The sequence below is a fragment of the Sylvia atricapilla genome, chromosome 16, assembly GCF_009819655.1.
Source record: "Sylvia atricapilla isolate bSylAtr1 chromosome 16, bSylAtr1.pri, whole genome shotgun sequence".
NCBI classification, from domain to species: Eukaryota; Metazoa; Chordata; class Aves; order Passeriformes; family Sylviidae; genus Sylvia; species Sylvia atricapilla.
In genome coordinates, this window is record NC_089155.1 from 7,764,499 (window position 1) to 7,786,909 (window position 22,411).

General features: G+C 59.3%; 3 protein-coding genes across 3 annotated transcripts; 1 reads left to right on the forward strand and 2 right to left on the reverse strand.

The window, feature by feature from the left end:
* On the forward strand, nucleotides 1-4,884 carry SNPH (syntaphilin). Its single transcript, XM_066330772.1, has 4 exons — nucleotides 1-377; nucleotides 815-1,015; nucleotides 2,545-2,694; nucleotides 3,537-4,884. The coding sequence occupies exons 1-4, from the start codon at nucleotides 73-75 to the stop codon at nucleotides 4,672-4,674; spliced, it is 1,794 nt and encodes a 597-aa protein (XP_066186869.1). The 5' UTR covers nucleotides 1-72; the 3' UTR covers nucleotides 4,675-4,884.
* A 1,102-nt stretch (nucleotides 4,885-5,986) lies between these two features.
* SDCBP2 (syndecan binding protein 2) lies at nucleotides 5,987-9,117 on the reverse strand. Its single transcript, XM_066330771.1, has 8 exons — nucleotides 8,266-9,117; nucleotides 8,069-8,144; nucleotides 7,722-7,825; nucleotides 7,392-7,553; nucleotides 6,967-7,142; nucleotides 6,728-6,899; nucleotides 6,510-6,601; nucleotides 5,987-6,426 (listed from the first exon to the last, which is right to left on the reverse strand). Exons 1-8 carry the CDS (start codon nucleotides 8,317-8,319, stop codon nucleotides 6,372-6,374), a joined length of 891 nt encoding a protein of 296 aa, XP_066186868.1. The 5' UTR covers nucleotides 8,320-9,117; the 3' UTR covers nucleotides 5,987-6,371.
* Nucleotides 9,118-11,078: 1,961 nt separating this feature from the next.
* Nucleotides 11,079-20,254, reverse strand: FKBP1A (FKBP prolyl isomerase 1A). The gene is made up of 5 exons (XM_066330773.1): nucleotides 20,112-20,254; nucleotides 19,946-19,993; nucleotides 13,978-14,090; nucleotides 13,125-13,277; nucleotides 11,079-12,108 (listed from the first exon to the last, which is right to left on the reverse strand). Exons 1-4 carry the CDS (start codon nucleotides 20,233-20,235, stop codon nucleotides 13,149-13,151), a joined length of 414 nt encoding a protein of 137 aa, XP_066186870.1. The 5' UTR covers nucleotides 20,236-20,254; the 3' UTR covers nucleotides 11,079-12,108; nucleotides 13,125-13,148.
* Between the last annotated feature and the right edge of the window lie 2,157 nt (nucleotides 20,255-22,411).

A 22,411-nucleotide genomic window follows, 5' to 3' on the forward strand; every position in this document is an offset into this window, starting at 1 on the left:
CAGGACCTGTGGCACCGTGGCCATGTCTGTGCCGGGGAGCAGACGCGCGTCCACAGGATCACGAAGGTGAATATGCTTCAGCCTCTGGCCTCGGGACTGGACACCAGCGCCTGCAGCCGGGATGAGACGATCCCCACGATCCCCACACCTCCACCACCAGCTGCCACTTCGCAGCACGAACCCCCAGTCCAGCTTTCAGGGGTTTGCATGGCGCTGCCCGCTGCACAGCACTTCCCTGTCCGTGCATGCAGCTCCCCGAGTGCTGCACGCCCCGTCCCTCTGTCCGTCTGTGCCACAGCCAGGACCGACCCCTCCGTCCGTCCAGGCGAAGGCAGGCAGTGGTGGAGAGCACTGGGTTGGGGCAATGAAACTGGGAGGTATGTTAGCCCTTGGAAAATGTCTCCTTGAGCTGAGTGATAAAGAGGGAAAAAGCATTTATTCCCCTCCCAATGTCTCCATGACCTGGACTGCTGTTATGGAGGTACAGGCTCAGCGTGGGCAGGGAGAAGAGGCAGAGCTGCCCACGTTAGGTGATGCTCTGGCAGATGTGGTCCGAGCTATGCCGAGGCCATGCTCCCAGGGGACTCTCAAGGGGCTCTCAAGGGGCTTACAAGGGGATCCCAGGGGCTCCCAAGGTCCTCAGGGTGCAAGGATGCTGTGCCAGCATCCATGGGCTGCCACGCCAGGGAAGGGGGAGTGGGTGGACATCCCCCCCAGCCCTGCCTTTGTGCCCGTCGCCATGTCCGTGCGATTTTGATCCCTGCTGTTTGTTTTGTCCTTTTGTCTTGTGTGTTCTCGGTGTGGTGGTTGGCAGTCGCGGGGTTTATGGACGGAGTGGCTTTGCCTCCTTCTTTAAGTCTTCAGCGCCCTCAGCCACTCGGCCTGAGACACAGCCTCTTCTCCCTGCCTCCAGGCGCCCCTCGCCCCCCGGGAGGGACACCTACGGCACCTCCTCGCTGAGCAGCAGCAGCAATTCTGGCTCCTGCAAGGGCAGCGACAGCAGCCCCACCCCAAGGTAACCCATCACCCGTGGCCCCAGGGCGGCTGCCGGGTGCCCCCGGGCAGGGGGAGCAGCCCCCCGTGCTGCCGGTGCCGGTGCCCAGCGGGGACAGGAGCGCAGGGGCCGCTGGAGCGAGGCTGTGCGCTTGGTGGCTGGGGAGCCGGAGCTGGCGGAGCTGCTGGTGTGTCTCCAACAGACCCTCACTACCCTCCTCCTCCAAACCTCTCCGCCGCTGCCGTTGTGTCGTCTCCCTCCCTGTCCCCTCGCCTGCCACCCAGGGATCCCCCGTCCTCTTCCCTCCGTCCTGCTGTGGCTGTGGCTTGCACGCTGCACGCTTCCTCCTGCCACTCCTGCATTCCAAGGAGCACCCGGATCCTTCCAGACCAAAGGCACGAGGGCAAGAGCTTCGCTTCAATCCCCTTGTGTTGCCCAGCAAAGGTTTGGCAAGAGCTGGTGGCCCACTGGCTTCTCAGCAGGGAGCTCCGGGTGTGTTTGGGGCACAAACAGCCAACACCAAGCTGTGGGATGGGCACCAGCCCTGCAGGCACAGCAGCCCATGGTGCACTGCTCATCACCTGCCTCTTCTCTGCCCCCTGCCAGCTCCCAGAGGTGGAATCATTCTGGGAGGATCTGAGGGGCCCGAGGGCGATGCGGTGAGCAGGTTCTGTGTGTGCTGCAGCCAGGGGCAGTGGCCATCCTGCTACCTTGGGGCATTCTAAGGCATGGATGCTTCTAACACAATGCTTCTGGACGTGGCTAAAGGCTGTGGGCTGATGGACACCATGCAGGGGGCTTTGGGATGCCTCCTTTCCATACCTGGGGAGTTTGGTTCTCCCTCTGCTGTGCCAGAGCCACTCATGCAGCTCCCAGCTCTCCATGTGCCTCCCAGCTTGGCCATGTAGCCTTGTTCCTGGCCAGGCCCTGCTCTCCACACTTGTCCCAGGCCCTGGGCCAGAGATGTCACTTCATCTGCCCCAGTGCTAGTGATGGCACAAGGAGGGTCCAGATGTGCTGCTGGGCCAGCCCAGAGCAGATGCTGGATTCCCTGGCTTGCTCCTCATGGGCAGGACAGCCACTATCTCAAGACCTGCTCCATCCCAAACCATTCCCCATCTTGTGCCTTCAACTCTGACAGAGCTGATCCTGCCCTGGGGTCTCCATCCACATCAGTTGTTTCCAGGAAAGTCACTCCAGGCACGCAGAGACCTCAGTGTCCCTGGTTGTGATCATGCCCCAGCACTACAGAGGGCTCAGCACCTGACAGCAGCACTGGTGTGTCCAGGAGCTGCACTCACCCTCCTGCCAAGGCACAGCACCAAAGACACCCACCCTGTTTGTCCTGCCAGAGTCACAACATGCAAGACACCCACCCTGTCCCTCTCACCAAGGCACAGCACTCTCATGCACCCACCCTGCCCCTCCTGATCTCAGGGCTCCTTTGGGATGTATTATGGGGCTGCACCCTGAGAGCAGGCCTTTGAACCCCTGGGTCAAGCCTGTGCTGACCTTGGCACTGGCAGTGGGTGACATCTGTGTCCCTGCAGGCGCTCGTCCAAGTACAACCTCTGCAGTGACAACCATGGGATAAAGCCACCAACACCGGAGCAGTACCTGACTCCCCTGCAGCAGAAGGAGGTCTGCATCCGGCACCTGAAGGCTCGCCTGAAGGACACACAGGAGCGGCTGCAGGACAGGTGAGCATGTCATGCCAGCACCAGCCATTGCCACCCACTGTGACAGTTTCTGTCTGGGACTGGTCCTTCTGAGTGTCTCAGTTCCCAGCATGGCTCCTTGTACTTGTGCCCTGGGACCGAGGTCACTGCCAGCTGTACCATGGCATTGCTGGTGTGTGGGATGTGGCACTGCTGCCTGTCCAACCTGTGAGCTGCAGATTTGGGAACTGGAGAGCTCCACATCCCACCTGCAGTAGCTGTGTTCTCCCCTCACCCTGTCTAAGTCCCTGCCATGCCTTTGCTGAATTTCAGCGTCAGAGGGTGGCTAATCCCCATCTGCTCCTCTCAGGCTTAGGCACAGCCCCGCCGCCGTGCCAGCTGCCACGCTCCCGCCCGGGGCACCTGCCCACCCCCTCACAGCCCTCAGGAGACCTGGGCACTGCACCCTCTCGGGGCTGAGCATCACTTCCAGGGATCCCTGAGCTCCCATTGCTCTGAACAGTGCTGTAAGGGGACCTTGAGCATCAGTCCTGAGGATCCTCAAGCATCAATCCTGGGAGTCCCCAAGTATCAGTCCTGAGGGTCCCTAAGCATCCATCCTTGGGGTCCCTGAGTGTCACTCCTAAGAGACCCTAAGCGTCGCTCCTGGGGGTCCCTGAACATTGCTCCTGAGCCTCCCTGAGCATCATACTGAGGGTCCCTGAGCATCACTCCTGAGGGTCCCTAAGCCACTGGATCCATCCCTTGTTCCCAGTTGGGAGTGTTGCTGGGTGATCTGGTTGCAGCCCAGTGCTGGGCACACGAGGAGAGGGCTGTCCCTGCAGCCCCCTGAGCGCCGCGGTGGTGTCCTCCCGTCTCCGCAGGGATGCCGAGATCGAGGACCTGAAGACGCAGCTGTCACGGATGCAGGAGGACTGGATCGAGGAGGAGTGCCACCGCGTGGAGGCCCAGCTGGCGCTGAAAGAGGCTCGCAAAGAGATCAAGCAGCTGAAGCAGGTCATCGACACAGTGAAGAATAACCTGCTGGAGAAGGACAAAGGCCTCCAGAAGTATTTTGTGGACATCAACATCCAGAACAAGAAGCTGGAGACGCTGCTGCACAGCATGGAGGTGGCACAGAACGGGGCGCTGAAGGAGGAGGGCGCCGGCGAGTCGGCCGGGGGGTCCCCGGCCCGATCCCTCACCCGCAGCTCCACCTACACCAAGCTGAGCGACCAGGGAGCCGGGGACCGCAACGTGGGGGGCTCGCAGACCATCTCTCTGGATGAGGGGGCCGACAGCGGCTTCGTGGGGATGGACGAGGCTCCTGGCCACACGGACTCGCCGGAGGTGGGGAGTGACCCCGGCAGCCGCCTGCCTCCCAGCAACACCTACGAGAAGGTGCTGGGACTGCGGAGCAGCGTGGAGGCAGGGGTGCAGGCCAGCTGCATGCAGGAGCGGGCCATCCAGACGGACTTCGTGCCCTGCCAGCCCGACCTGGACACCATCCTAGAGAAGGTGATGAAGTCCCAGGCTTGCAGCTTGGGCAGCCCCACCTCCGCCTGGGTCTCCGAAATGGAAGACACGATGCCCGTCCCCGAGCTCTCCAACCCCACCGGGACCACGGACCTGATGGTGGCCGAGCCCGACGCCGCGACGGCGGCTGCCAGTGCCGAGGGGGGTGTCCCCTGCAACCCAGCGGTGCGGCAGCCCCCCAGCGCCAGCCCCTCGGTGGCCATCGCCTGCGTGGCGGAGGAGGAGCTGACCGAGGTGACCGGCTGTGAGACCAACCCTTCCAAGAGCTACTGGAGCCGCCACTTCATCGTGGATCTGCTGGCCGTGGTGGTGCCGGCGGTGCCCACGGTGGCCTGGCTGTGCCGCTCGCAGCGGCGGCAGGGCCAGCCCATCTACAACATCAGCTCGCTTCTGCGGGGCTGCTGCACCGTCGCCCTGCACTCCATTCGCAGGATGGGCTGTCGCCCCGTCGCCAGCCCCGGCCCCGGAGGCACTGCCCAGCCCTGACCCCTCCGACGCCCTCCACCCGCCCCCACGGACCCGACTGCTGATTGTAAAGCCCCGGCGTGGCACTGGCGGGTGGGAAGGGGCCGAGGGGTCTGTGGGTGCGACGAGATGTGCTGCTCCCCCCAGCTCCTTTGTCCTGGAGGAGGGAAAGAACCTTTGTTGGAAGACGGGTGTTGGCACCCAGCGTCACCCCCCGCCGATGGACACCTGTGCCTGCGGGGAGCTGTGGGGCTGCACCCGCCAGGGCGGCTCTCCCTCCATCGCACTCGTTTTCTGTTTGTCGCCGGGTTATCCCCGGAGCCGGCCGTGCCACGCGCGGGTGATGGCAAGGAGCCGCTGGCAGCGTGGGGCGCTGGGGATGCAGCGGTTCCTTGCTCCAGGTGCAGTGTCTGTCTGTGGGCAGGGGGATGGGGAGTTCCTGTCCAGACACAGGGATCAGCTCCGGAGCGGTTCGGGCCAGCCCCCCCATTCCCTAGGAGATGCCTCCCACACGGGGATGGAACTGGGCTGCAGCTCACGAACGGAGCCCCCCGAGGAAGCCATGAGCTCTCCCTCCCTTTGCTTTGCACTATATTCACTTTTTTGGGGGTACAGACTGAAGCCCGGCTGTTGGGACTCTGGCTGCCGGGGAGCGGGACCGGGGGCTCCTGCAGTTTCGTCAGCCGTCGTGCCGGTGATCCCACCATGTGCTGGAGCTCGGGTGCCTTTGCTGGGGTGCGGGCAGTGCCGTGCAGGCAGAGCCAAGCCCTTTGCTGCTCCGGCCCACCCAAACCCCCGCTTTGCTGGTGGCCTCCAGAAAAATGCCTTTTTTTTTGTTGTTGAAACACAAAGACAGCAAGGATTGCTCAGCGGGGCTGTTGGGGTGCGGGACTTGGGGCTCCCCCAGGCGTGCCGCACTCCCACCCCACGAATGTCTGTGGTTTCTTCGTGACTTGAACTAACAGTGTTTCTCCCCAACCCCAACCCAAGCCCACTTCCCCACCCATGGGTGCCACTGGCCAGGTGCCCCGGCAGCCGGTGATGCTCCACACGCTGGTGTCCAGCGGTCTCCAGAGGGGCACATGCCACATCCTGTGTGCCCCACTTCCCTGCATCCCCCTGCCGCTGGCTCTGCCCGTGCTGGGGGGCACTGGGGACAGGAGCTCTGCCACCAGCACAGCACCAGATGCCGGGGGAAAGGTCTGGGGAGCAGCAGTGTCCAGGCAGCCGGGGTAGCTGGGATATTCGCCTCTTGTGCAATGTATTTGTGGATCTGTGTACACGTCTGTTAGACTATCCAAAGCTTTGCCAAGAAATAAATGTAACGACTATATTTGAAAGACAAATCTATATAATATATTTTTTAAATACAGAACTGAAAAAGCTGTAACCCCCCTCTTCTTGTTTCCCCTGTCCTGTACTTGCTCTCTGTGGTGGATGTAATAAATGTCGCTGGGTCTGTGTCTGCTTTGGCTGGAGCCAGCCCTTGGCATCCGCCCTGATGGGGGTGGCCCAAGCAGGGACACGGGGACAATGGGACCCTGGCACAGGACATCTGCCCCATCCCCGCTGAAGAGAGGAAGAATCACACAGCAGCCACCAGACTCTGAAGTGATAAGAGGTTTTTTGCTAAAATAGCTCCTTTGGAGGTGCTGTGGGGTCCCCTCAGCAGGCCCTCTGCGCTTCCAACATCAGCTCCCAGAACAGCAGCGATGGTGTCACAGGTCAGGGATGGAGTGGTCCATGGATGACTTCACCAGCCCTGATGAGAGCCTGAGCAGAGGGAAGGGAGGTCAGTGGGGGGAACCTGGGGGTCCCTGTGAGGTGAGGGGGTCATTGCAGCCCCACATTCTCACCGTTTGACCATGTGCTCGTAGATCACAGTGGGGATGATGGTCAGTGTCACCACATTCCCAGCCCCTGCCAGCACCTCCATAAGCTGCTTATCCTGCAGGAGAGAGCAGGGGGGTCCATGGGGTGTCCAACTTTGCTCAGTATCTCCCTCCCTCCTGGATTCTCTGGCCACATCCTGGACTCCCCAGGCATGTCCTGCACCACCAGGGCACGGCCCTACCTTCATGCCAATGACGTTCTGGCCGTTCACCTCACAGATGCAGTGGTGGGTGAGGAGCCCATTGCGGGCAGCCGAGCTGTCCTTGGCCAGCGACACAATCTTCCCCTTCTTCACCACAATGCCGATGTGGCCGGTGCTGTCCTTGTGCACGGTCACAGTGCGCTGGAAAGGCCTGTGGGGAGAGCACCATCAGTGCTGCCACCTCACTGCCACCACCACTGGTGCCAACACCCACTTACCTGTCCCGCACCACCATGACAATTTTTTCTGGGTTCGCCTTCTTGAGGGCACGCTGTGCCTTGTCACTGCTCCAGCCTGCACAGTTCTTGCCGTCGATCTGCAGCACCTGGTCCCCGAAGCGCAGCCCCACCAGCGCTGCTGGCGAGTTGGCCTTCACCAGCTGCACAAAGATGCCCTGGGGACACAGTGGAGTGATGGCACAGGGCTGGTGCAGGGACCAGTGACTGTGCCATGCACCATGGTATGCCATGCCATGCCATGCCATGCCATCTGCACCCTGCTGTGCTGTGGCACGCTGTGACGATTAGTGCCACACATTTCTGTGCCATGATACACTGCCATGTCACTGTGCTCTACTGTCATGTTTATGCCAATGTCACATTATGCCATGACACACTGTCCTGTGCCATGCCCAGCCCCTCACCTGGTCGACGTTCTTCAGCTGCAGCCCTGTCTTGCCCCGCTCGTCCTTGCACAGGTGGATCTCCCGCACACCCGGCTTGATCTCTGCCCGCCGCAGCCCCGCGTTGTTCCCACTCAGAGGGGCAACCAGCTGGCCTGGGGAGGGCCCGGCGGGGGTCAGTGCCTGTAGGGCAGCTGGGGGTCAGTGGGGACAGGGGGGACACAGGGCCCTGTGCACCTCAGCCTTTGGGAGTGCTGCATCCCTTTCCCAGGCAGGATGAGGAACCAGAGGGACCCCCATTATAGCATAGGGAGGCACATGGGGCAGGGGTCTGCCAACCCAGACACCTACGGTGCTGTCCTCCATGTGCAGGTTCTTCTGGATCTCCTCACTGGAGAGTGCCAGCCCCATGTAGTTCTCCAGCTCGGCTAGGTTGGGGTACAGTAGAGGTGGCTCTGAGGGACATACCGAGGGTGGTCTCAGCTCCTGGGACCACCCTCCTCCCCAGCCCACAGCCATTGTCCCCTCCATCCCAGGAGCCCCCTGGGACCCTGGGCCAGCAAAAAGAGACCCCACAATCCCATCCCCAACCCATGCACCAAGTTCTGGGAAGTCTCAGCTGAGTTCCTCTCCCACCGCACATCTTTGTCCCCCCAGACAGCCCCTGCACAGGGTGAACTGATCACACCCCACCTTACCAGTGCCCGAGGTGAGCTTTGGCTTCTCTGTGACCACTGTGGTGGCAGGGGTCCTCACCCCAGCTGCTGCCTGTGCCTGCCAAGAGACAGGGTGCTCAGTGCTGTGCCCCCCACCCTGGGGACCCTCTGAGGTGAGAGCCCACAGGGACCCACTGGAGTCTGCTCACCCCCTGTAACCCTGCTGAGCTGGCACTGACCTGCAGGATCTGATGGCCCTTCATGTCCTCCAGGGAGGGGTAGAGTGTTGCCATCGCTGCTGCTGTCTGGGGACAGGGATGGGGCAATTCAAGGACTGAGTTGCCTCTCTCCTAGCATCCCTCCCAGCCCGTGCACCGGAGATGGGCTGTCACCTGGAATCTCCCGTGTGACTCAAGGCTATGTCACCAGGGCCACCACTACCACCACTTCCTGGTGGCTGTGACATGGATGGCTGTGTGCCGGGCAGATCCTGCTCCCCATGTTCACCTGTCCCACAGAGCCATCCCAACACCACACTGATGGGGGAGTGGGATATCCCATGGGAATGGCCCCTTTGTCCCTCATCAGACCCCTCTGCTCCCCATGTCCAGGTGGCCAGTGAGGCCATTCCAACGTTACCCAGACACAGCAGTGAGATGTCCCATGGGAACAGCCCTTGTACACACCATCAGCCCCCTCTGCACCTCATGTTGTGTCCAAGGCTGTGCCCTTCAAACCTACCCTATGGCATCTTGTGCCCCAAAAGGCATCATCCAAAACTCATGGTGTAGGGGCCAAATCCAGACCCAGCTCTGAGCCCTGTGGGAACCAGGCAGGATCCCACCTACAGCCCAGGGATAGCAGCAGTATTCAACAGACAAGACCCCCCCCCCAAGTCCAACCCGGCACCCTTGGACTCACCTGCCAACAGCTCCGAGATCCTTGTGACACCCTCTGCCTGGCCCCTGGATTTTATAGCCAGGCCCAGCCCAGGGAGGGGCCAGATAGCCTCAGCTGATTGCACCTTCATCAGGTAGGGCACAGGTGAGGAAGAGGAAGGTGCAGGCAACAATGCACAGAGCCCTGGTACTGCAGGGATGAGTTAGGGATTGGGATGGGGACAGGGATGGCTTTCTGTAGGTTTGGGCATCCTGGGGGAGCAGGGATAGGGGCTGCAACCCCCCCGTGGCTTCCCTCCCTACACACAATGCATCACTTCTCCTGCCACCCCCAGCACATGGCTTGGCCCCTCGACTGCTCTCCCCCCACCCCTATTATCCTTCCTGGGCTCCCTAGGGCCTGCTGGGGGGGCAAAGGGGCTTCCCCCTGTAATCCCCTGCGTGGGCGGTGGCTCCTGCTGACACCTCGCTGTCCTGGCGCGTGGGACTGACGTGGCCGTGACCGGGATCCCGTGTCCCACACCCTTCCTGGGACACGTGCCAGGTGTGGGAGTCCCATGGTGCAGGTGGAGAAACTGAGCCAGCACAGAGCTCAGCATGGGGTGGCCATGGCATCCTGCTGCCATGGGCCATCACCATGTCACCTGGGGATCCAGCAGCTGGTGGTGACATTCTGCTGTCAGTACTGAGGAGGCCATGGGCCACTGTGTCCCCAGAAATTGGGCAGGGAGGTGCTGAGGGTGTTTGGGCCAGCCTGGACCTGGTGGCACCCGCCCAGAGCTCCCCGGCATAGGGCCAGTCCCTCTGTGGAGCCGCAGCCAGGCACATCCTGCTCCCTGTACCTCGGCTCCGGCGTGCCAGGCCAGGAGGAAGTGCTTTATTTACTGGTGTTATTTTTAGCTGGATGGTGCCCGGCTGCCTTGACCAGCCCAGGACAAGAACAGCCCAAGCACCAGTGGCAGAGAGTCCCCTACACAGACAGAGAGGATTGTTCTCTGGAGTCTGTTCATTCCCTAAAACCTTCATCCCCACCAAAGCACAGCTGGAAGGACTCACACCCCACTTGCACTCATGGGTGCTGCAGGAGATGTGCAGGGGCTGAGGGCCCAAGGGCAGGTGGTTTCCCTCAGCTTCCCCCGTGCCCTGGCTTAGCCCTAGCCAGAAGCCATGGCACTGCCTGGCACCAGTTAATAATTAAAGCAAAAAGCTTTGCAGGAAGAGAAACCCCAACTGGCCTCAAGCTTCCACCCAGAAACAGCCACAGGAAAGGAAGGACAGAGCAGGCTGCTGGTGCCCCACAAGCTCCTGTTCTGCTTCATTGAGCAGCAGTTAAGGGCAGTGCTGACTCCTGCACAGCCCCTTGTAATCACTGGTGCTCCTGGATGCATCCCAATGGCCGAGCTGCTCCTGCCCCACGGCCACTGCTCCCTCCAGGGCACATAAACTTTGCTTGGCAGCTGGGACAGGCTGTGTTATTGACTGTGGCTGTGTTATCAGTTGTGGCACACTGATCAAAGGTTGTCAGCAGTCGAGCCAGGCACCAGCCCACAGTGGTGCCTGAGCAAGTCCTACACACAACACCCACAGCTGCAGTAGCAATGCCCCAAGCAGGTGATGTGCTGTGCCCCATGTACTATGCCCAGCTTTCAAAAAAAACCATGGAATAAATCCAGAAAGATGCAAGGAAAGGCTTCCCTGGAGCTGCAAGGACCATGGGAACATGCATCCATCTATCCTTCATGCTTCCAGTCTGGGCTGAGTCACAGCCACAAGGGCACGAGGCTGTGAGGGCAATGCTTAATAGGTTATGGTGAGGCAATTACTATGCAAATTTGCGCAGGCCACTATCACCTCCCCACAGAGCACAGCAGCCCCAGGCATCCTACTGTGTTCCCAGGGCTGAGCACCTGAGCCTCACACTAAGGCACAGCAGCACAACCAGGGCACTGCACCCCACGGGCCTGGCACTGCACCCTGAGACCCTGACACAGCAACCACAGCACTCCATGAGCATGGCACAGCACCCAAAGCACCCCGTAAGCCTGGCACAGCACCCTAAAAGCCCAGAACAGCACCCAACATAGCACCCCGAGCCCAGACCAGCCCCTGCTGAGCGACAGACGGGCGAGGGAAAAACCTCCAGGACACAGGGCTGAGAAAAGCCAGCATAAAGCGTTTTTATTGCGATAATAAACTGGATGCCTTTGTGCGGCGGAGAAGGAAGTGACCGGCGGGGATTTCTGTTACCAACGGACTGGGCAGGGCAGAGGGAGGGGGCACAGGGGACAGCTATGCGTCCTGTGAGACCAGGCAAGCAGCGATGACCAGCATCAGGTGGCAGGAGAGAATGGGCAGGTGTGCTCAGAGCAGGGACAGTGGGGGACTAAAGGTTCCTTTCCACGGGGAAGGAGGACAGAGGTGTTTTTGTTGAGTTGAGCCCCCACCACCTCCCCTGCAGACAGCACCTTCCCTTTGTCCAGTTTTCCTTTTTCTTAAAAGAAAGCTCCATGCTACAGGATTTTCAGCGTGTGGTGGAGCTCTGGTGGAAACCCAACTCCCTAAATCCAAAAGTGGTCTGGAGGGGAAGGCAGGCCCACCACGAGATGGCAGGGTGAAGCAGGGGCAGAGCAGCCCTCCTCTCCCAGAGCAAACCCACAATGCCCGCAGTGATGCTCCCCAGGGAGCAGGGAAAGGCCAGGCTCCCTCACTGTCCCATTCCAGGCAGAATTCCTATAAACAATCCTAGTGCTACCTTGCTCTCTGCATCCCTTCAGCCTCAACAACCTCACTCTGCTATGGCTTTTGCAGCAGCAGCAATTTCTGGTTTGAAAACACCATAAATCTGCACCAAAACAAGTAACTAACAGGATTCCTTTTGTTCAAATAACTCCTATCTAAGGTCAGCCCATCTGTGTGCTACTGGGAAAACATAGTCTACACCTGGAACAAAAATAAGATTAAGAACTTGACCCAAAAAGAGTTGAGGTTTACGGCGTATAGTTTAAAAAGACATAAAAACACGATACAAGGAGGAAGAGTCAGACGCAAAGCTTAGTGACCAAAGGCATTCAATCAAGGTGTAAGGTTATACAATGAGTGTAGTGGACTATCAGGAAAAGCTCCGTACAAAGTCATGTGCACTCTTCTTGAAGCTGAGATTCTGGATTCCTCCATGTGCCAAACCTGTGGGGAGAGAGGAGAGGCAGCATGACAGAGCTGCCTGCCCGCCGGACGAGGAGGCAATGTGCCCAGGGCATGGCAGCCTCCACACAAACCATATCAGGCCCCCAGAGCAGCAGTCAAGCCTCAATCACAGAGGGGAGAACAGCCCCACCCTGCCCACACCGTGGGGACACCACACCCCAGCAGAGCCCCACAGAATCACAGAACGGGCTGGGTTGGAAGGGACTTTAAAGACCCATCTCATTTCAGCCTCCTGGAACAGATAGGCACACTGTCCACTAGACCAGGTTGCTCCAAGCCCCTTCCAACCTGGCATTGGACACTTCCAGGGATGGGGCAGCCACAATTTCTCTGGACAGTCTGTGCCAGGGCCTCTCCACCCTCTCAAGGAAGAATTTCTTCCCACTATCTAATCTAACCTTGCCCTCTGTCAGTGTGAAGCTGTTCTGCCTTGCCCTGTCACTTCAGGCTCTTGTGCGAAGCGCCTCTCCAGCTCCCCTGGAGCCCCTTTAGGCTCTGGAAGGTGCTAAAAGTTTCCCCAGAGCCTTCTCTTTTCCAGGCTGAGTGACTCCAGCTCTCAGCTTGTCTCCATAGCAGAAGTGCTCCAACCCTTGGGTCATAGTCACAGCCTCCTGCCCACATCATCAGCCCCATGCCCTGGCAGCATGAGAGGCAGGAGGGGGTGTGGCAGCCAAGTCCCCTTGGTGCAGCAACAACACTCAGAACTCAAGGCACAAAGAACTGGCACTGCAAAACCTCCATTACACGAACCTGCTCTGCCAGGCTGGGAACTCTGCATGTAGCACTGCAGTGATCTGAACCCCAGCTCACCAGACTCCCAAGAGCAACTTCTACCCACAGCCAGAGACCTGCCCTGTCCTCATATTCCCCACTACTGCCTAGCCCTCCTCTCGCCCCCATCCCACCTCCCCACACTGTCCCAAAATCAAACACAGGGGCCTTGAGCTGTCCTCAATCCATCCACACAGTCTCTGACAGAAAGTGTCCCTCCTTACCCAAGGACAGGATGCTGGGATGGGTCATTCCAATTTCATGAGCTCCACGTCAAAAATTAGAGTGGCGTTTGGTGGGATGATCCCTGGGTGGCCAGTGGAACCATAAGCGTAATCTGGGGAGATGGTCATCTTTGCCCGCTGACCAACGCTCATCTGGGGTACACAGAAACACATGGATGTCAGGAGATGGGCACAACTGCCAGGTGAGTGACACAGGAAGGACACACACCTGTCCCCACTGCTTTCCCTACATGGGCAAGAGCAAGGACCCAGGCTGCACAATCCAGAGGAATGGGAAGAATGTCAGAGGGAAAACGTAAGGCTGGAAAAGGAGCAGGGCTTAAGATGTCCTTCACACGAGAGAAGGCAGGGAATGCCAGGCCATTCCCTCCAGCCACCAGCATCCTTGTGCTTGTGCTGCCAGAGTGAGCAGTGTCATGCAGGCAGGAGCTGAAGCTGTGCTGTGCCCACAGCGTGGGATCACAGCCCGGAGCTGTGCTGTGCCCACCAGCCCTGCCTCCGCGTGGGCTCCAGAGCCCAGGAGGCCTGAGCGCTCCCGCCGTGCTCGTTCAGAGCTGACTCAGTGCAGAAATGTCACCGCTGAGTCACCGACGTGCCGTAGGTGTTGCTGGGGCCTGGCCCGGCTCCGTTCCTGCCAGCTGGCAGGTGGCAACGCAGAAGGTGATATTCACACCCACACCTCCCAGCGCCGAGGGGGTGGAACAGGGGGAATAAAATAAAAAAATAATAAAATGGGGAATGAGCTGCATGCACACTAATTCCTGCCCACGCTGCAGCTCCTGGCGCAGCACAGCCTGGCACGGGGAGTGTGAGGCAGAGGAGCTCCGGGCACCTGAGCGACTCCTTCTTCCCAGCCACGGATCACCTCCTGCTTGCCCATCACAAACTTGAACGGCTTGTTCCTGTCGCGAGAGGAATCAAACTTCTTCCCATCCTCCAGCATACCTGGGGAGAGAGAGGGAGATGATGGTGATACAGGGACAGAGCCATGAGCAGCAACGTGAGATGCTGTGACCTGGCAGCCCGAGCAGGTGACAGTCACATGGCTCTGAGTCAAAGATGTGTCTCAGTTTGTCCTGCTTTTTCCTGGGAAACCTGTACAGGAGAGGAAACCCCTGCAGCTTCACCCATCTGGGGACAGGGAAGGATGACACTTAACTGTTTTGGCCCAAAGAGAAATGCTCCTCCGTGCCAGGACCAAGGACTGACAGGGGAGCAGATGGATGGGGAAGAAGATCTTGCCCACCTTGCAGCACCACTGACAGCCATTTATCAGGCAGCAGAATCCGACCTTGTGCTTCCCATCCCATCAGAAAACAAGCATCTCAGTCCTTACCAGGCCTCCACCTTCAGGCACCCAAAACACTGATGACACTCCAGTGCCCCATCTGGAGGCTGTGACTGGCCCCTGCCTGTGTCCAGCTGATCTAAGCCAAATCCTTCCCGGGCCCAGGAATGATGATAGGGAGAGTCAGCACCAAGTGCTGGATGCGTGTGCCTGGGGCAGCCCTCGTTCCCCAGCACGGGCTGAGCCAGGCTGATATCCCCAGAGCTAAATATAACTCCCCAACATGAGCTAAGGAGGAATTTCCTCCCCTCCCTTGCTCCCTGCCTGACCTTCTTGGGGAATCTTGGAGCTGGCGCTGCCTTACAGGAGCAGTAACTCCACCAGTCAGCTCCTATAAGACAGCTCCAGCTCTGCATTAATTAATTAATAGCTATTGCCCTCTACAATAAACCCTGTGTGATAAGAGCAAAATTAAACTCTCTTCCAAAACACTTTTTCACTTCCCAAAACAGCCAGAAAATCCTGCTATCCTGGCTGGAAACCGCTCTACAGTCTTGAAAAACTAAACTTCCTCAGGATGGCATGGAGCAGATTGACTTCTCTTCACCAGGGCATGTGTGCAAGGGAAAATGTGTCTGTGAAAAAGATGGGATGGGGGAGCTCAGCCCCTGCTTGCAGTGACCAGAGGGAATGGCACACAGGGACCAGCAGCCATGGTGATGGGAAATGCTGAATGGAAAGAAGGGAATGGGAGAAAATACATCACCTGGGCAGGAGCAACAAGCACCGAGACATGTGGGCTCCTCTCAGGGAGTAGAATTAAGCTTTTAATTTAACAGACAGCAAAAACCCCTTCTCCGGGGTTTTTGGAGAAAAACCCTCAAGCATCAGCTCGGCCAGTCACGCTGTAGCCCTGGACTTTGGAATTGTAAATCCGGAGTTCTCTCATTTCCTCCTTCCAGGATAAACCTCTTGTCGCTGAACCTGCTTCCAGCCCCGTCTGGCACCGCTCCTCGCTCCCGTCCGCTGGCCTTCCTCCCGCCTGGCAGCAGGGACACAGGGCAGGCCATGCTGGCTGGCACCAGCAGCGCGGCCTGGCTGCGGCCCCAGCTGACCCCGACTCGGCTCCGAGCCCTCCGGTGCAGCAACCGAGGGCTGAGGTGGCTGAGGAGGGACAGACAGGACAGCTCTCTGCCACCCTTCTCCCTGGACATCCACCAAGGAAAAACCCCAGGGGCCACGTAGCACAACGCTCTGCTTGTCACAGCAAGAAGGGACTACCGGGATGCTCCCAGGGCATCTGCAGCCTGCAGAAGTGCATCCTGTTTGATGTTCTGACCAGGGAATGCAGAGGCATCAGCAGCAGTCCAGGAGACGCTGTCAACCTTGCACAAGAGTGGACAGTACTGCCTGACCTCACTGCCAAGCTCACCTGTCCCAGTCCAGCCTCAGGAACTGTTTCAGAGCTGGCAGCTCCCTGGCTGCAGAAGAGAGGGATTGATGGACTGTGCTGATGACAGCAGCCCGAGGGATTGATCACTCAGCTCTCCCGAACCAGGATGGAGAAGGTCATGTGGGAGCCTGTCCCTGCTCCCCAGCATAGGGCTGCCATTCTCCCCCATCATGCCAGCAGGGAAAACAAAGAGGCTCCAATCCTTTGTAGACTGCATCCTCATCTCAGGCACTTCCTCTGCCCACAAGCCTCCTGGGAGATTTCTCCGGCTCTGGACAAGTATGAGCAACCATTTCCTTATCCCTGCCATCCCTGAGCAAGGAGATAACGAGATCTTAAAGCTATTATGGAGGCAAAGCATCCTCTGGCAAAAGCAGCTACCCCAGCAGAGCCCCAGGAGCAGCACACAGCCCCTGGCACAGCCCAGCTCATCCAAGCCCTGGACAGGAAGGGCAGAGCTCACACGTGGATTATGGAGACCCACTTGCCCTATCTCCCACCCAGAAGGATTTGAGCCCCCAGAGATCCCAGCTGGGCTACACAGACCCCAAGGGATCTCAGGAAATCACAGTGAGGAAGGACAGAGAGCCCTACAGCTGAGGCTGCAGCAGCCATGGGATGGAGTGGGGGCTCTGGAGCACAGCCCCAGCCCCAGCCAGGCAGCGTGGCCCTGCCAGGTCTCTGCCACAGTTGGCAGGCAGGAGCTGGGAGACGCCGGCTGCAACGTGCGACTTGGCTCCAGGCCCCCTGGGCGGGCAGAGGCGGTGGAGAGCGGTGCTGGAGCAGGCAGAGTCAGCCCTGGGACAAACCTGCCAGGTCGGGTTCTGCCGGGGGTGCAGAGCCCCACCCGCATCCCCTGCATCCCCTCTGGGGTGCTGATCCTTGGCACGGCCATTGCCCAGGGGCTCCGGAACACAGCCAGTCTCCCAAGGAGAGGCAGGAAGAGACCAGAGCAGTGAGGCAGGCAGCTGGGACAGGATGGAAAACCCTTCCTAGAAGCCCTGGAATACCCAGCATGCTCCAAACCCCTGCTGAGGACAGGGATGCCTGGATGAGGTTCAATCCTGCCTCCACCAGCATTCTCCATCACTCAAGCCCACCACATTATCACCAACAGCTAGATGGGGAGAGGCTCTGCCCACCATCCTTGATGCCTGGCAGGACAGAGGACCCCAGTGCAGGCAGGGAAGGGGGTGCAGGAGATGGCGCTGAGCTCCCACAGTTGCCACAACCCATGGACCGGCAGACACACGCCTCGGGAGGAAACACAACTTTGTGTGGCTCACAACCACAGGGTGTTGGCTGAGCAGAGGGAGAGCATCGAGGGCAGCACTCAGAGCAGCACCACTGCCCCAGAGACTGTGCACAGGTGCTAGGAAGCACAGCGGTCCCCTTGGTGCTATCCTGCTGGAGAAAGGCAGTTTTCTCCAGTATCCCTCTCTGCTCCAAACCCAACTGCCTCAGAGACCCCACATGCTGAATGTGCTTTGCCACTCAGGCAAAGCTGTTTGGCCAATCCATGTCAGACTTGCTCCTGTCCTGGCACTCCCCCGAATAACTGTGGCCCCCCATTTCCCCTCCTGAAATGCAGTGGGGTGCCCACAGTCTCCCCACACAACCTGTGCCCCTGGCACCAGCCCTGCAGGACCCCCACTCTGCTCCCTGCTCTGACTCAGGAGGGCTTAGCTCTGTTGGCCCCCAATCCACATCCCCTCCCCACGGATTCACTCCCTCACTCCATTCCATCCCATGTCAGTTGCTGCAAGCAAAGCAAAGTGCAGAACACACTGCGCACATCGGGGAACTTTATCCTTGATCTAGTTCCTTTAAGAGCCCTACGTAGCAGATTTCACATCAAGGGCTCTTTTGGACACCCTGTGGCACTGCTTTCCTCAAAAAGACCCAAGACCTGGAAGGAAGGAGGAGCAATAAGTTCAATTCCACCAGCTCCCCCCATACATTTCCATCTCTGCAATCCCAGCATAAAGCAACTGGCATCTCCAAGGAGGAGGCAGAGAGGTTGCTCTTCTCTCCACCTCTTTCCTCTGCACTGCCCTGGTGCACCAGGGCTGTCTGTCCATCCTGGGATGCTCTCAGCAGGGCTATGGCCCATGGGGCAGGAGCCTGGGCACAGGCAGAAGCAGTACCAGCTGCTGGCTGACCAAGCTGGCTCCCCACACTCCCTCACTCTTGGATTTCTATTTTTTTCCCCCAAGTATTTTTTTCCCCAAACCACTGTGCATCCATAACGCAGCACAGGGAGAGCTGCCTCCTGCACAGCACAGGCTGGATGTCCCCAGCACTAGAGCAAAGGGCAGCTGGGGACGGAGCCAGTGAAGGGCTCTGGAAGGAGTCCTGGAGCTCGGCACCTCCAGCACTGCACTCTGCCACCATCCCTGATGCTGCTCTGGGATGAGTGAGCATTGCAGCTGGGCCGGGATTCAAAGGTTTGTAAGGTTTCCCGTGAGCCAAGCCCTGCTCCTGTCTCTGGCAGGGCTTGCTGCAGGAACTGCACTGCCGACGCAGGGAAATGGCATCAGGGCCTGGAGGTGTTTGATTCCTGCTGCCTGCCGAGGCGGGGGGGCAGGAGCTGCCTGCAGACGGAACGGGGGTGGGGATAAAGGACAAATGGAGACAATAGTAACAAAAAAATAAAATAAAGGAAATTGGAGAACCGCTCCCAGGCACAGCAGATCGCTGCTGCTGGGGAGGGTCTGTTGTGAGCAAGTCACCACGTAGCACTTTGCCTGAAGCACCACCGTGACGTGGGGACAGGATGCTGGCGACCCCCAAACAGCTCTGCCGGGGTGGGGGACGGAGCTGGGGAAAGCAGCCAAGCTCCAGCAGCGCCGTAGAAGGGGAAAGCCGGCACAGGGAGCCAGAGGGTTGGGAGCCGGGAGGGCTGGCAGGCGGCAGGACTGGCCCACCGGGAGCCACTTGACTGCCTGCCAGCCTCTCTTTGTTCTTCCACCGGCGGAGGAAACGGGGCGGCCGGGCAGACCAAGCGGCTTCCTCTCCCTGCTGACGAGGGAACGGGAAGGACGGGGGAGATGGAGGAGCAGCAGATGGGCTGGATGCCCGCCGAGCCCTCCCGGCAGGCCCGGCCCCGTTCCGCAGAGAGGGGCACCCCCGGCCCCCCAAGGCGAGCAAGGGGAGGCAGAAAGCGCTGGGGCGGGAAGGGAATTGGTTATTAGCAAAAACGATCACAAATGAGTCATTAACTCGCTTTTACCACGCTGATGAGCCAACGCTGTACAAAAGGCAGCCCAGGGGGACAAGAGCCCCAGCGTGACCCTCAAAGAATTTTTTGGGGTCCCAAGGTTGGTTTCTTTCACCCCCAGCTCGCAGAAGACTGCTGGAGGACATGACCCTCCCTGGCTTTGGGGCAGCCCCTCATCAAAGCACTACCCCGACCACTAAACTAAAAAGCCCTGCACCGGGGTCCCCCCAGAAAACCCCAGGACGCGGGTCTGGGGCGGCCCCACGGGTACCACTGGTGTCACCCCACAAGGGAGAAGGGACTGGGGCAACACTGGGGAGGGGGACTGCACTCATGCTGTGAAAGGAGGGACCTCGCTCTGAAGAAGCGGACCCCAAAGCTCCCGGGGAGTGACTCGTGGAGCTCATAAGGGCTTCGGGCCCGGCCGCCCCCCGGCCCATGGGTCTCGGCTGCCCTGGGACCGCCAGGGCTCCACCCGGGGTGCCCTGCCTGCGCCCCAGCGTGCCCTCTGGGTCTTTCCCCGGTGCACCCCCAAAAAGAAGGCTGGAGATGCTTGGGAAAGACCCCTTCATTGAAAAGGCTGCGGGAGAGACGGGGATAAGGGGCCTCCCCACGGCCACGGGGCATCGACAGGACCTCCACCCGCGCCCCCCGGGAAAGGCCCCCGCGGCAGCCCGGACCCCGCTCTTCCCCACGGAGCGCCGCGGCCCATCCGAGCCGACGCGGCCGGGGTCCCTGCAGGCAACCGCGGGCGGGGGGGGCGGCAGGCCCCGCTCGCTCGGGGTCCGGGCCGGTCCGACCCTCCCGCCCCTCCGCTCCCGGGGCCGCCCCGCACTCACCCGTGTAGTGCACCACGCAGGTCTGGCCGCGCTTGGGGAACGTCCGCCCTGCGGGGAGACACGCGCCATCAGCCCGCGGCACCGGGATCGGCACCGGGATCCGCACCGGGACCCGCGGGGAGGGCAGGGAGAAGGGGTAGGGGGGTGCGGGCTCGCCGCGGCTCACCGTCGCCGGGGGCGATGGTCTCCACATGCACGCCCATGCCGGTGCCGGTGCAGCTCGCACCCGCAGCGCCCGCAGCCCGACGGAGGAGGGGCCGCGTGTGCGCAGCCGCGGCGGTCACCGCCATAGAGCCCGCCCGCCCTGCCGTGGAGCCCGCCCGTCACTTCCAAAGATCCCGCCCGACCTTCCATAGATCCCGCCCGGCGGTGCCGCCCTGGCCGCCGCCATCTTCCGCCCCCCCGCCCCGCCGCCATCTCGGCAGCGCCGTTGCCGGGGGAACGCGGGCCCGGCCATGAGGGACCCTGCGGGCTTTGCCCCTTTATCGCCATTTCCAGCCCGCGCTGCTGCGGCCTGCGTGGCCCACCACAGAATCAGTTTGGAAAAAGCCTCTGAGATCAGTGAGTTCAACCTCTGACCCAACTCCACCATGTCGAGTACAGCGGGGCGCTGAGCGCTACGTCCAGTCTTTATTTAAACACCTCCAGGGACGGTGACTCCATCACCTCCCTGGGGAGGCCATTCCAAGGTCTGATTACCCTTTCTGTGAAGGAATATCACCCAATGTCCAACCTAAACCTTATCTGGTGCATCTTCAGACCATGTCCTCTCATCCTGTCCTTTGTTCCACTGAACTGGAGACAGTCAAGGCGGCAGTGCAGACCCAGGGCTCCTCCAGGGCCCCAAAGGCCAACAAAGGCTGGTGCCCTCCCCAGTGTGACCAGCAGGACCAGGGCAGTGCCTGTCCCCTCTGCTCGGCACTGCTGAGACACCTCGAGTCCTGCGACCAGGACTTCAAGGAGGACATTGAGGGGCTGGAGCATGTCCAGAGAAGGGAATGGAGCTGGGAGAGGGTCTGGAGCACCAGGAGCCACTGTGGGAGCTGGGCTGGGGCTCAGCCTGGAGAAAAGGAGGCTCAGGGAGAATCTTGTTCTCTACAACTCCCTGACAGGAGCGTGCAGCCAGGTGGGGGTCAGGCTCTGCTCCCAGGGAACAGGGGAAAGGATAAGAAGAAATGCCTTAAGTTGTGCCACAGGGGGTTTAGGTTGGATATTGAGGAAAAATTGCTCAAAAGGGTGATCAGACATGAGCACAGCCTGTGCAGGGCAGTGGAGTCATCATCCCCGAAGGAATTTAAAAGACATGTGGATGTGGCACTTGGGGACATGGTTTAGTGGTGGCCTTGTTCATGCTGGGACTCGATGATCTTAAATGTCTTTTCCAACCATAACAATTCTGTGACTAATGATGCTCCCCACTGTGCAGATGGAGGTCAGTGCTGGCCCCGCATCGCTGGGACAGGCTCAGCAAAAAATATGCAGGTTTGAACAATTCCACACTCAAAAGGACTTTTTCTGGCAACAGCAGCAGCTATTTTCTTTTTTGGTCAAAAAAAGAATCACTCCAGGCACAGGATTTTTGCCTCAAAGCGTCCTATTTCTTTACTTCAAGGAGGTGAACTTGAGCCTCCACAAGGGAACAGAGAAGTTCCAAGGACAGCCAAGAGACCAATAAAAAGCCAGGATTCTCAACAAATGCATTAAAATGGGACACAAGAGGAGGAGACTCTTAAAATAACAGATAATAGCATGAAGCAAGTTTTAATTGCTTCTGTCCCTTGCTTGTATCTTTTAAATACTGGAATACCAAGGGTGGGTTTTTTTCTTGTTTGATGCCATAGCATTTTTTTACATTAAAGCTCCAACACACTGAAGGTGCCAGTGGTCCCTGATTTTCCACATCAGGAGGGCAGATGTGTAAGGCCCTGAGTCAAGGTGAAAAACAACAGGGTAGAAAAGGGCATGTTCTCATCCCTACCTTAGTAATGTTTTTGCCGAGAGCTGGGCCTGCTCTCTCTGCAAGAACTAGTGATAAACAAGGATCTGAAAGGGAAAAATGCTGCTGGATGTATGCCCACGCTGGAGCCCATGGCACACTGGCACAGGCACGCTTGCACACGTCAGGCACAGCAGCTCTCGCTCAGGGTGGGATGTTTGGGCTTTTTTTTAAGTCTCTGGTATAACCTGCTCATCTTACCAGCAGCAAGGTCACTGCAACAAGCGGTGTTTCAACAGGGGCAAGGAACTCAGCCAGGTTTGACCAACCCCTCACTGCTCAGGGTCCAGCTGGTCAGACCCAGGTTCAGGTCACGTTCTAGTGCCTAAACTCTTGAGAAAGCACAAAGGCTTGAAAACTAGTGAATTCTGCCCCAATCGTTCCCTGCCCTCAGGATCATCCGCTGACAGAACTCACAAAGTCAGAAATGCCAAGAGGGACAAGCATGACCATTGAGATTTAATACTGTA